The sequence below is a fragment of the Gopherus evgoodei genome, chromosome 3 (assembly GCF_007399415.2).
Source record: "Gopherus evgoodei ecotype Sinaloan lineage chromosome 3, rGopEvg1_v1.p, whole genome shotgun sequence".
Lineage (NCBI taxonomy): Eukaryota > Metazoa > Chordata > Testudines > Testudinidae > Gopherus > Gopherus evgoodei.
Genome location: NC_044324.1, coordinates 119,024,756 through 119,038,415, shown reverse-complemented (window position 1 = coordinate 119,038,415; position 13,660 = coordinate 119,024,756). Strand labels below are relative to the sequence as shown.

Below are 13,660 nucleotides of genomic sequence, written 5' to 3'. Positions count from 1 at the left end.
CCGAGGACAGTGTTATATTGAGGTAGAGGTGTACATACAGAACATGAAAAGGTGGAAGTAGCCATATCAACTCTAACAGGCTAATTAATAAAGATGAGCTATTATCAGCAGGAGAAAAAAAACTTTTGTAGTGATAATCAAGATGGCCCATTCAGACAGTTGACAAGAGGTGTGAGGATACTTAACATGGGGAAAGAGATTCAATCTGTGTAATGACTCAGCCACTCTCAGGCCATGTCTACATCTAAAATTTTGCAGCGCTGGTTGTTACAGCTGTATTAGTACAGCTGTATAGGGCCAGCGCTGCAGAGTGGCCACACTTACAGCAACCAGCGCTGCAAGTGGTGTTAGATGTGGCCACACTGCAGCGCTGTTGGGCGGCTTCAAGGGGGGTTCCGGGACCGAGAGAGCAAACCGGGAAAGGAAACCAGCTTCGCCGCGGTTTGCTCTCTCGGTCCCGGAGCCAGCCAGCAAACCGCGGGAAGGAGACCTGCTTGCTCGGGGTTCCGGGACCGAGAGAGCAAACCGGGAACGCCGCGGTTTGCTCTCTCGGTCCCGGAGCCAGCCAGCAAACCGCGGGGAAGGAGACCTGCTTGCTCGGGGTTCCGGGACCGAGAGAGCAAACCGGGAACGCCGCGGTTTGCTCTCTCGGTCCCGGAGCCAGACAGCAAACCGCGGGGAAGGAGACCTGCTTGCTCGGGGTTCCGGGACCGAGAGAGCAAACCGGGAACGCCGCGGTTTGCTCTCTCGGTCCCGGAGCCAGACAGCAAACCGCGGGGAAGGAGACCTGCTTGCTCGGGGTTCCGGGACCGAGAGAGCAAACCGCGGCGTTCCCGGTTTGCTCTCTCGGTCCCGGAACCCCGAGCAAGCAGGTCTCCTTCCCCGCGGTTTGCTGGCTGGCTCCGGGACCGAGAGAGCAAACCGCGGCGAAGCTGGTTTCCTTTCCCGGTTTGCTCTCTCGGTCCCGGAACCCCGAGCAAGCAGGTCTCCTTCCCCGCGGTTTGCTGGCTGGCTCCGGGACCGAGAGAGCAAACCGCGGCGAAGCTGGTTTCCTTTCCCGGTTTGCTCTCTCGGTCCTGGAACCCCGAGCAAGCAGGTCTCCTTCCCCGCGGTTTGCTGGCTGGCTCCGGGACCGAGAGAGCAAACCGGGAAAGGAAACCAGCTTGATTACCAGAGGCTTCCTCCTTCCACGGAGGTCAAGAAAAGCGCTGGTAACTGTCTACATTGGATTACCAGCGCTGGATCACCAGCGCTGGATCCTCTACACCCGAGACAAAACGGGAGTACGGCCAGCGCTGCAAACAGGGAGTTGCAGCGCTGGTGGTGCCCTGCAGATGTGTACACCTTCAAAGTTGCAGCGCTGTAACTCCCTCACCAGCGCTGCAACTTTCTGATGTAGACAAGCCCTCAGTCTCTATTCAAGCCCTGTCACTCAGTAACAGACTTAAAGGTGGCAATTTTGCACCAGAAGAGCTTCAAAACCAGACTCCAAGGAGAAACTGCTGAACTTGAATTAATATGCAAACTAGAAACCATTAAATTAGGTGCTTTTTCTCTTTAAGAAAGGCACTCACTCTCAGCCCCTGAGTCTTCAGAGCTCAGACCACAGCAGCTCCAAGTCCTGAGCCAGGCTGTCACCCCCCCCCCCCCGCTCTGTGGAGATGGGGTAAAGGGTGTGGGAAGGGGGACACCTTGACATCAGCCCCCTCTCCCCTTCCTGCACAGCCAGCAGGAGGGTCCCTGGAGCAGCTGCAGGAGCAACATGGGTGCAAAGCAGTGGGTGGAGGGCACCTGAACACATGCTGCCTGATGACTCTGCGCGCTCTGCTAATAAACTGCGCAATACTTAAATCTCTTGTGGGCGGCCACCCAGCTGTGCAGCTTACATGGAACACAGCTGTGGACACAAGAACTGGATACAGTATTCCAGTCGCAGTTGCACCAGTGCCAAATACAGATAATATAAACTCCCTATTCAAAAATCCTGTTTACGCATCTAAGGGTCACTTTAGCATTTTATGGCCACAACTTTGTGCTGGGAGCTCATATTCAACTGATTATCTACCAGAATCCCCAAGTTTTTCAGATACTGCTTGTTAGGATAGAGGCCCCGTCCTGTAAGTATGGCCCCCATTCTTATTCCTAGATGGGTAGCTTTACATCTGGCAGTATTAAAATGATTATTTTTTTTGCTTCTGCCCATCTTATCAAGCAATCCAGATCACACAAATCAGTGATCTGTCATCTTCATTGTTTATGATTCCCCAATCTTTGTGTCATCTGCAAACTTCATCAGTGATGATTTTTTTCTTCTTCAAGGTCACCTGATAAAAAATGTTGAATGCCACAGGGCCAAGAACTAATCCCTCTCCATTCAGAAACACAACTGCTCAGTGCTTCCCCATTTACAATTATGTTTTGAGACCTGTCAGCCAGTCTGAATCCACTCAATGTGTGCCATGTTTTTTATACTGTTCTAGTCCAGGGGTTCTCAAACTTCATTGCACCACGGCTCCCTTCTGACAACAAAAATTACTACATGACACCAGAATGGGGGGGTCAAGCCTGAGCCCACCCGAGCCCTATCCCCAGGTGTTGGGGGCCGAAGTCAAACCCAAGGGCTTCAATCCTAGGTAGGGGACCTGTAAGCTGAGCCCCAATGCCCAGGGCTGAAGCCCTTGGCCTTCAGCTTCAGCCCTGGGTGGTGGGGCTCGGGCTTTGGCCCCAAGAAGTCTAAGCACGCCATGGCAACCCCATTAAAGTTTGAGAACCACTGTTGTCTATTTTAATCAAAATATCATGTGGTGCCAAGTTAAATTCCATATAGAAGTCAATGGTAAAAATGGTTGATGTAATATACTTAATCAACCAAACTTTAATCTCATCAAGTTTGTTTGACAAGATGTTTTCCAAAACCCATGTTGATTCGTATTAATTATACTACCCTCCTTTAATTCTTTATTAATCAAGTGCCATATCAGCCATTCCATTATTTTGCCCATGATTAAAGTCAGGCTGACAGGCCTATAATTACCCAGGTCATCTCATTTATCCTTTTTATATATTGGCACAACATTAGTTTTCTTCCAGTCTTCTGGAACTTCCTCAGTGTTCAAAGAGTTATTTAAAACATTAAAATGGTAAAGCTAGATCCCCAGCTAGTTCTTTTAAAACTCTGGGGTGCAAGTTATCCAGATGTGCTGATTTTAAAATGTTAAACTTTAGTAGCTGCTGTTTAACAGCCCCCTGAATTACTATTGGAACAAAAAGTATTTCATCATCTGATACGACTACATCATCTGTTTTTTTCCCAAATGCAGAATAAAAATATTTCTGAACACTTCTGCCTTTTCTGCCCTATTAAGGACAGTTCTATCATTCCCACCTAGTAATGGATTGCTAGGATTATTTTTGTGCCTAATGTTCTTAAAAAAACAACAACAACAAGCGAACCCCAAACACCTGCTTCTTAACAACATAAGAATGGTCATACTAGGTCAGACCAATGGTCCATCTAGTCCAGTATCCTGTCTTCTGACAGTGTACAGTGCCAGATTCTTCAGGGGAATGAAAAGAATAGGGCAATTTCAAGTGATCTACCCCATTGTTCACTCCCAGCTTCTGGCAGTTGGAGATTAGGGACACTCACAGCATGAAGTTGTATCCCTGACCATTCTGGCTAATAGCCATTGATGGATCTATCTTCTATGAACTTAGCCAATTCTTTTTTGAATCCAGTTATACTTTTGGCCTTCACAATATACCCTGGCAATGAGTTCCACGGGCTGATTGTGCATTGTGTGAAGAAGAACATCCTTTTGTTTGTTTTAAACCTGTTGCCTATTAATTTCACTGGGTAAACGCCAGTTCTTGTGTTAAGTGAAGGGGCAAATAACATTTCCCTGTTTAGTTTCTCAATACCATTCATGATTTTACAGAACTCTGTGATACCCATGATTACTGCAAGACCCTTCTTTTGTGGTAAAAACCACATGGTCACTTCCCCATATTGTGTTTATCTATGTGTCTGATATTTTTGTTCTTCAACCAATCTATCTAACACTGAAGGTAGGCTTACCTGTCTGTAATTGCCAGCATTACCTCTGAAGCCTTTTTTAAAAACCTGTGTTACAGCAGCTACTCTCCAGTCATCTGGTACAGAGGCTGATTTAAGTGCTAGGCTACTTACCATACATACTTAATAGTTCTGCAGTTTCACATTCGAGTACCTCCAGAACACTTGGGCGAACAACACTTGGTCCTAATTTATCAATTCGTTCCAAATCCTCCTCTATTGACAGTTAGGGACAGTTCCGCAGATTTGTCTCCTAAAAAGAATGGCTCACGTGTGGGGATCTCCCCGACAGGCTCTGCAGTGAAGACTTATGCAAAGAATTCATTTAGCTTCTTCACAATGGCCTTGTCTTCTATGAGGGCTCCCTTAGCACCTCAATCGTTTAGTGGCCCCACTGACTGACAGGCTTCCTGCTTCTGATGTAATTAAAAAATATGCTGTTAGTTTTTGTTTCTTTAGCTAGTTGCTCTTCAAAGTCTTTCTTAGCCCTCCTAGTTATACTTTTACACTTAACTTGCCAAATTTTATGCTCCTTTCTATCCTCCTCAGTAAGATTTGACTTCCAATTTTTAAAAGGAAGCATTTTTGCCTCTAACCACCTCTTTTACTCTGGTTAGCCCTGGTGGCATTTTTTTTGTCCTTTTCCTGTTTGGTTTTTTTGGTGAGTGGGGGAGTATACATTTAGTTTGAGCCTCTCTTTTGGCAATTTGCAGGCTTTTCATCCTTGTGACTGTTCTGTTTAACTAGCTTCCTCATTTTTGTGTAGTCCCTCCTTTTTAAGTTAAATTCTACTGTAATGGGTTTCTTTGGTATTCTCCCCTCTACTAGGAAGTTACATTTAATTACATTATGGTTCTATTATCAAGTGGTTCAACTATATTCGTCTCTTGGACCAGATCCTGTGCTCCACATAAGACGAAATCAAGAACTGCCTCTCCCCTTGTGGGTTCCAGGACAAGACACTCCAAGAAGCAGTCATTTAAGGTGTCCCTGCATCCCTCCTGAGGTGACACATACCCTATCAATATGAGAGTAGCTGAAATCCCCCCATTATTATTGCATTTTCTGCATTTCCAGCACCTCTAATCTCTCTGGCTATTTCACAATCACTGTCACCATCCTGATCAGCTGTTCGGTATTATTTTCCTACTGCTATACTCTTATTACTCAAGCATGGAATTTCTATCCACAGAGGTTCTATTGTACAGTTTGGTACATTTAAGATTTTTACTGTATTTGACATACTGAACCCCCAACAACATGATCTACGCTGTCATTTCCATATATTTTGTACCCTGATACTAGTGTCCCATGGATTTATCTTCATTCCACCAACCTTTTGCAATGCCTATTATATCAATGTCATTTAACGTCAGGAACTCTAGTTCACCCATCTTAGTATTTAGACTTCTAGCATTTACAGCTAAGCACTTGTACATTTTATCAATATTCAGTTTCTGGCCTTGATGAGTTGTATTTAAATGGGACTTTTACATTTGACTCTTCCTCACAAGCTCCTACCTGTACTTCACGAACTTCTCTCCTATCTTCTTTGCTGGGATATAGAGCTCCTCCTTTAATAAATTAATCCCTAATGGATGAACTGCGGGCTCCTCCGAACCTGTTGTCTTTCCCCCACCCATTAGTGTAAAAAATCATTTTTATTTGTACATGTCAGCAGTCTGGTTCCATTTTGGTTTAAGGGGAGCCTATCCTTCCTGTGCAGGCTCCTTAGGGTGACCAGACAGCAAGTGTGAAAAATCAGGGTGGGTGTTCTCCTTCCCTAACACTTTCATCCTCCTCAGCAGCAGAAAGGCTATCAGGCTGGGGTTGGGGTCCCTCTGTTGGGTCCCTGAAAGTCTCCTCTATGTACCTCTACATCTCCCTTAGCTTCTCCAGTTCAGCCACTCTGGCCTCAAGAGCCCATACTGTGTGTCTGAAGCCATGAGCTTCTTGCACTGCATGCATACATATATCAACTGTCCAAGAGGCAGGTAAAAATATGCACTGCATTCAGTCACTATTAAATTGGATAGTCCCCCTCTCTGCCTCCCTCTGCTACTGGACTTCTTGTCCTCAACTCTGCTGGCCACTGATTTCTCCCTATGCCCCTTTGTACAATTCCTTGCTTCCCATATATATATATATTCATTATCATCAACTTCCACTTTCTTTCATTTTTATATTGTTTTGTTTTGTTTTAAATAGCTGCCTTCTCTTTCCCAGCTGGTTTGGCTCCTAATTATTTTTAGCTTTGTGAAACTGGCCCTTTTAAATGGTTGGGTATTAGTTGTTTGGACTTTATTCTCTTTGCACATTACAAATGTGATCAAGTCATGATTACTTATGCCTAAGCTATCATTATGATATAGTTCTGGGCTCAATTCTCTTCAACTGTCCAGAGAAATCTCTCATGCTGGATGCAACACTTTTTTGAGTTAGGAAACTTTCATCCACAACATTTAGAAATTCCAAAGATGTTTTAGTACTGTCTAATGAGATCTCCAGCATATTTCACTCAGATTTAAGTCCCCCATGATCATGCAAGTTTTTTCCCTACACATTATGGATAGGAGCTTAACGATCCAGTCATTCTGTTCACTAGTGTGATTCGGTGGTCTTGTTTGTTACATAGGCTGCTAGCAGGGGTGTATAGGCAATTAAAGAAAAGGAAAGGGAAGCACAAAGATGAAATTCACCGCAGAGAAGGGGAGCTAAGCAAAGCGCTACACGCTTAAGCCCCATTTAAATAATGAATAGTGGTTTGCCTGGGTCTGCCACATTGTAGTGAAGTTCACCCATCGAGTGAGTTATGAAACTTGCTCAAATTCAGATATCAAGTCAATGGCAGTTAGGAACAAACTAGAAGCCACATACAGTTCCAGACCTGTCCTCTAAACCGTCGCACCCCCTCTTAAAAAAATAATTTAAATCTTTTAAATTCTATTCTGGTGGCTTATTTAAATTAGACCAAAAGAAATTCAAAAACATCCTCTGAAAGCAAATAAACATTTTTATTGCCTCTGGCAAGGATGTGCCTGAGAATACAGATCCAAATCATGCCAGCAATGGGGAAGAACAAAACTCCATTAGGATAGTTTCAAATCACTTCAACAGCAACATTGTTTCAACAGAAATCTAGACTGTCCCATATATTTGATGAAGCAGACAATGGTAAAAGTGCCAGATGCAGGGTTTGGAAAGATCACAGGAACATAAATTTGCCACCGCCACATAGGATCAGATACCTGGCCTGGCTAATTAGTCCAACAGGAGCTAATACAACAGAGATTGGCAACCTTTGGCATGCAAGGGTGGCAGGAAGCGGTGCGGGCTGAGGGATGTGCTGGCTGCTCTTCCTGCAGCCCTCATTGGCCTGGAGCGGTGAACCACGGCCAGTGGGAGCCGCGATCGGCCGAATCTGCGGATGCGACAGGTAAACAGGTAAGCCAGCCAACCAGGGTGCTTACCCTGGCAGGCCACATGCGAAAGGTTGCTGAGCCCTATAACACAACATGATGCTTTACTATGTAGATCATTGTTGTTGTTTCTTGTAGTGCCCACAGTGTTTTAAATGTTTTGCAGATAAAAGAAGGTACAGATATGACACCGAAAATCTTACACTTGAATGGAACAACAAAACAAAGAAAAACTATAGAACCAATGAGTGCAATGTTACACTCTGGGATGGGCATGGGGGAGAGAATCAGTTCTTTCCTAACTCCAGTTACCCTCAATCATGGGTTATGAATATACTTGTTAGCACATTAGACATTATTCAGGACCATGTTGTTAATGAATCATAGTTATCTTTCTAGACTTTTGAAAATCTAGTCCCACTTTTGGTCTCAATTACCATGACCAACGTTAGACTTACTTTACCATCAGATATGTGCACTATTCTCAATGTATAAATTGTGGCAATACTGTATCTTGTTTAATCCTAACTGTGGTCTATAGCTGAAGGGGTGAAGATTTGATATGCAGTTGCATGATGAAAATTAGGAGTAATTTAGACCAGGACACATTTTACTAACTTAAATTTAATTGTAAGATAATTTTCTCATAACTTTCACACAAACCCAAATCCTCTTCCTTCTGCACACACTCTCCCTCATCCCAGTACCCAGAATCTACATACTTTTGCCTCATCTCCCCCACAGTTGTAGAGTGCCCTTTGTCCATAACGGGTGGCCAGAAGACACTAAGAAATCTTACCTTTGCAATAATGAAAAATCTGTTTTAAAAGAATTGGGAAAAGGGATCCCTCAAACATACATAAAATTAATCTGTGATTCTGCAGCATGATTTTCAATTATTCATACTATGAACAAACCATATTGCAAATTTTCAGGCACTTATTAAGATAGAAATATCAAAATGACAACTATTCATAACAAATGGCCAATCTCCACTTCCTACTATGCACTCAAACACCATTTCCAATTTAATGGAGCATTTCCAATTAATTTAACTCTGAAAGTCTAAACTGAGTGGAAGAGTGCAGATACCAAGACAAGAAATTTTACACATCCTATCATGTTTGCTCTTAAAAGTATCCCATCTGAACCACCTTCACCATTTCACTGCAGGTAACTTAGTGAGGCCTAATTAAGTTTGTGGGGTTGAAAAGCAGGGAAAATGTTGTAGCTATAATGAAGTTTTCACCGGGAATATGGCATATTTACTTTGAACGGCATCTACCTTTACATGCCGAGAAGAGAAATTAAAGCAGAGATGGTTATTTGCAGCAGCAGTGGTAAGCATAACTGGTATATTGTCAAAATGCACCTTCAATATTGCTCCATGAACTAGGTAAACCTTCCATTGCCGCAAGTTAAAAATTCAAGGCCAGGAAAGATTAAGAATTCATATCTAAGGAAATATTTGGGAATGGACGTCCAAATTTTACCACTATACTTGTTGGTAGGCAAAACAGAAAAATATAGATTATATAAATGGATATATCATGGTGAACAGTCCGAAAGATCATGCAGTAGACATCCATCCTCTAACCAAATGACACAAAACAAACAAACAAACATTAATTTTGATGGCAACTGACTACCTCTCTGGGGCTTCATAGTCCATGAATTTCCCCAAAAGCTTAGCTTTTTATAAGCAGGGAACGAGCTGGAAATCTACTGCAAGGATAGAGTACAAATTAATGAACAGACAGTAGGAATGTTTTGGCTATTTAGTTTTTGCTTCAAATTCCTTTCAGCTATCGAATAGTATCATTTGATCCAAAACCATATTAAGTGCAGATACTAATAACTGGGTTAGAGGAAGCATTATGGCCAGCTATAGTCAGTTGCCTAATTTCTCCAGGTTGCAGACTGATGCTGAGACTCTTGAGCCGATTGAGAAGGAATGCCTCACGACAGTCTGGACACGCAAAAAATGTCCAAATTTCTTGTTCAGATTAGATTCCTAACTTCACTTCTGACAGACTGCAAACCTCTCATACTCCTCATAAACAGAAAGTGCTTGCACTGTGTGCCACAGAGATGTCAAAGACACATTTTATCATCATTGAGGTACAATCTGCAAAGAGAGCACATGCTTGCCAAGATTCTGTTGACGATATTTTGTCTAGACATTTTCTGAATGTGATTGATGCGGGGACGCTGCAAATAGTTGAGGAAATTGATACTTACAAAAGAGCTCTGCAAACCTTAAAGCCACCATATAATATAGTGCAAGCATGCCGGAAAACATCCAAACTTTCCTCCTGGAGAAGAGTAGCTTCACTGGCTCTGATGGCATCTTATTTCCTGAAGTCAGGGAAGGTAACCCAGCAGAAATGAAGAAATGTATTTTTATATGAGACACCATTAGGCCCCTTGGACATTACTAAATGTCATCAACAAGTAAAGATGTGTCTGGTGGCTAGGAATTGGGAGACAAATCCAAGTGATTCAATTTCTTGAACCACTCAAACCAACAGTCAGGAACACATATCCTATTTAAGAAACCATTAATATTTCTCTGCTGTCAGACTTGGAAAGTGGGCCATAGAGGGTGACCCTTATGAGCTAAGGGACAGAAGTATGTGGCTGTAGTTGACTACTTTACTAGATATTTTAAAACCACACATTTACCTGATGCTCTTCGATCATGTCATGTTTAGATGAAAGAATGTGTCTGCACGGTGGGGAAGTCCACTTGAACTTGTTATAGTGGGCCATAATTTGTTGGGAAATAACTGTTATTTACTGACAAATAATACTTTTGCTACATTAAAAATAGCCTTCACTCACCTAAAGATGGCCCTGTGGTTAGAGCACTAGCCTAAGACTTGGAAGATGTGGGTTTAATTCCTTATTCTGCCGCAGACTTCCTGTGTGACCTTAGGTTAGGCACTTAGCCTCTCTATGCCTCTATTTCCCATCTGCAAAATGGGGATAATACTCTACCTCTCAGAGGTGTTGTGAGGATGAATACATTAAAGACTATGAAGTGCTTTGATAGTTACTGATGAAAAGATGTAAGAGGTAGGTATTATTTGTTGTTGTTATTTTTATTAGGCCAAGGATTAGATAATAATGGTAAGGCTAAGAGATCCAGGTAAAGGGTGAAGCAAATCCAGAAACAAGGCCTGCAGTTTTTAGCTTTAGTCAATTATGGTCTGATCCAACTGCTATTAATGTAAATGGAAAGACTCCTGTTTGACTTCAGCGGGAGTTGGATTAGGCCCTTATTAATCCATGTCACTGAGTGCAGCCCAGCATCGCAGAGGGAAAAATCTAAAACAAGTCAAATAGGATAACAGAAGAGCAAAATATGCATATAAATTTCACTTTGACAAAAGGAATGCTGTTAAGACACTTCCTGAGTTGTATCCTGGTGTCTTGAGAGCAAACTCGGATAGTGATACAGGTTAGATAACATACATGACAAACTTCTAGGTTTTACACAGCTATGACCAAGGTAAGTAAATTCTGGAAGAACAGAACATGTTTGCAGCTCATCCTAGATCCAAGAAATGGCTTTCTACAACTTATCACTCTAGAGTCAGTCTTACCCAGAGACTTAGATTGTAAGTTCTTTAGAAGGATCCTTCTTCTGTTTGTACTCACCCTAGCACAATAGGGTCTTGGTCCATGATTAGACCTTCTAGTCACCACAGTAATACAAATAAATAATAAATAATAAGGACAATTCTGCTTCTGCTCTAGAGGAATTATAGACAGAAGCAGAAATGCAGCCAGACTTGCCACATTGAGATCATTAGATAGCATTATCAATAACTGATTCCTTTCTAAATGCTGTGATCAAAACTTACAGAGAATACCTGAACATTGGAAAAACTCTTATATCAATGCCAAATGGGGCAAAATAATCTCCACTGTACTTCATACTTTGTTGAATACTGTCTTAAGTTAATTGCAAATGGTTTAAGAAACAGCATTGCCAACAACTCAAAGTTTAAAGAATTGTGTGGAGGAGACACATAATTCAAATATCCTGGTTTAAATTCTACTGAGAATTCCTGATCTTATAAGTGTAAACTATTTTTTCAACAATACCATACTACACAGCTTGAAAGTTTAGATGTTAATTTAACATTACATAAGCTCTAGCTTAATTTTAAAATATTAACATTTTAAACAATATAAGCTTGTTAACTCTTCAATAGGAAAAGACCAAAACAAAAACAGGTCTGCATTTGTAAAGTACAATGAAAAATTAACATATATAAAAATAGATCTTCTTAGATATAGACAAGTGTTTGGGCCGAGCCCACACCTACCTACTGTCAAAACTAAGAATAAGTTTAGCCACCTCATGCACTGCAAACACCTGTAACTGGCACATGGCCTTAAACACAAAAATTCTCTTCTTTAGATAGAAGAATGGAATAAATGCTCCTACCCAACCAGAAAAATCTAGGTCCTGATTAATCAGTGTAACAGTGTCACAAAATCTTGCATCTGGCACCTGGACCCCAGCAAATCACATAGATCTTAGGGTCTAAATAAAAAATTCTACCATCTAAAAGACTCACATTATCAGCAGCTGGTGCAGTAAAAGTAGATACGCTTGTGCTCTATTTAGTTGGGAGAATTTGAGTTTGAGCCCAAAAATTAATGGCATTGTACTGGTACAGGTTTCTGCTGTGCTCTTGTATCGGGGTCTAGACTTTTATGGTGGCCTGGTAATGGTATAATGTCTTGTCTAATTCTATCATCTCATTTCTGGATTCAGCAGGGAAATTACAGGGTCCAGGTGCTGCATATGAGGCTTGCCATTGTATTGTACCTGGCTACACCAGAATCTGTTTTTTCCCCCTGCTGGACTAGGTGCATCAACATCTATCTGTTTAGGCAGTATGATTATGGAGTTCAGGGATACAATTTTTGAAGTCAGCATGGTTGAAGTGCTGGATATGGGTTTTCCTAGTGGTCTTATGGCATGATAGTAAGGTCTGGATCTTTGCGCTGAACTGCAAGGAGAAACCTGTCTAACCCAACAGGTGCACTGGTGGGTTTGGAGGCAAAAACTGGCTGAATCTGGTTGCCAAATGTGTGGTTTGTGGCACTTTTACCTCACCTGTGTTAGGCTCAAGATTATTCTGGTGGGCCAGGCATGGCAAGCCATGTTCCTATTTTGATAGTATGTTTTGTGGTTTGGGGGCAGCATTATATTCTCCTATGTTTTGCTTTAGGAAAACTATGTTTAACATTTCTGTTGACACAAACATGGCTGCTGTGGCCCGTTTCAATAAAAAACAACAAACAGGCTACAGGCTTTTTTTTTTTTAAATCCATCCAGTATTGTTGCTGCTTTATTGCTTGATTAGCTCTTTTCAGTGTCACCCATTTAATGAGTCACAAAAGGCCAAGTTCTTTTTTTCCTACCCACAAGGTCGCCTAATTATGATGTTCTCATGGGGGAAGTGGGACTAGGGAGACTCATGCACAAGGGCGCTGAAACGCCTGTGCACGAACATTACAGCCTGGCCAGCGACTCTCCTGCCAGAGCTCCCGGAGACACATTCACGCCACTTACCAAGTGCACACACAGGAGGAAGCAGCTTAGGCTGCGGGCGAAGGTGAGGGCAACTTACCAGGTCTATGAATGTCAGAAATTTCCAGCTCCCTCCATAGGTCTGATGCGCTGGCATGTCAATGGCGTTGTAAGCGCACAGGATGGAGAAGTAGGAGAGGAGGATGGCGACTCTCAGCACCTGGCAGGGCACGAGCGCCATGTCGCCCCTTTGCAAGCGGGGCCTGCAAACTGCAAGACAGCGGCGGCGCGCTTCCCGCGCGGCGGCGCGCCGCGTTCTGCCCGGGGAGGGCGCGCGAGCGAGCGCGCGCCTGGGTGTCCCCTCGTTCTGTGCGCGGGGGACGCGCCCGGCCCCGGGGAGCGCGGGCTCAGCCGGAGCCCCTCAGGCAACAGGGTGCTTCCCGGAGCAAAGGTGGGCGGGGAGAGGAGGAGATGTTGGAGGAGGGGTTACCATGACAATCTACTAAACCTGCCCTCAGCTGCTGCTGCTGCTGCTGCTTCAGCGGAGAGACCCCTGGAGCAGGTGACCCCCTCCACCTCTGGGGCTGTGTGAGTGTGGCTTGTTGTGTATTC

The 13,660-nt window shown here is 43.2% G+C and overlaps 2 protein-coding genes across 11 annotated transcripts in view; one reads left to right on the top strand and one right to left on the bottom strand.

Moving 5' to 3' along the window:
* Positions 1 to 13,369, bottom strand: part of AIG1 (androgen induced 1) — a 192,705-nt gene extending 179,336 nt beyond the window's left edge. For 8 of the 10 annotated variants that reach the window (XR_003999619.1, XM_030556465.1, XM_030556468.1 and 5 more), the window contains exon 1: positions 13,149 to 13,369. Coding sequence is in view for 7 of the 10 variants with exons in the window: in XM_030556465.1 (XP_030412325.1) it covers positions 13,149 to 13,289 (141 nt within the window). In the remaining 3 variants the exon portion in view is untranslated. Of the gene's footprint in view, positions 1 to 7,457; positions 7,497 to 9,201; positions 9,220 to 9,735; positions 9,853 to 13,148 lie in introns of those variants that run through there. The other 2 variants (XR_003999620.1, XR_003999621.1) reach the window with 2 other exon arrangements.
* A 122-nt stretch (positions 13,370 to 13,491) lies between these two features.
* Positions 13,492 to 13,660, top strand: part of HIVEP2 (HIVEP zinc finger 2) — a 209,246-nt gene continuing 209,077 nt past the window's right edge. Inside the window, exon 1 of the mRNA XM_030556463.1 lies at positions 13,492 to 13,610. The gene's annotated coding sequence lies outside the window, so the exon portion shown is untranslated. The remainder of the gene's footprint in view (positions 13,611 to 13,660) is intronic.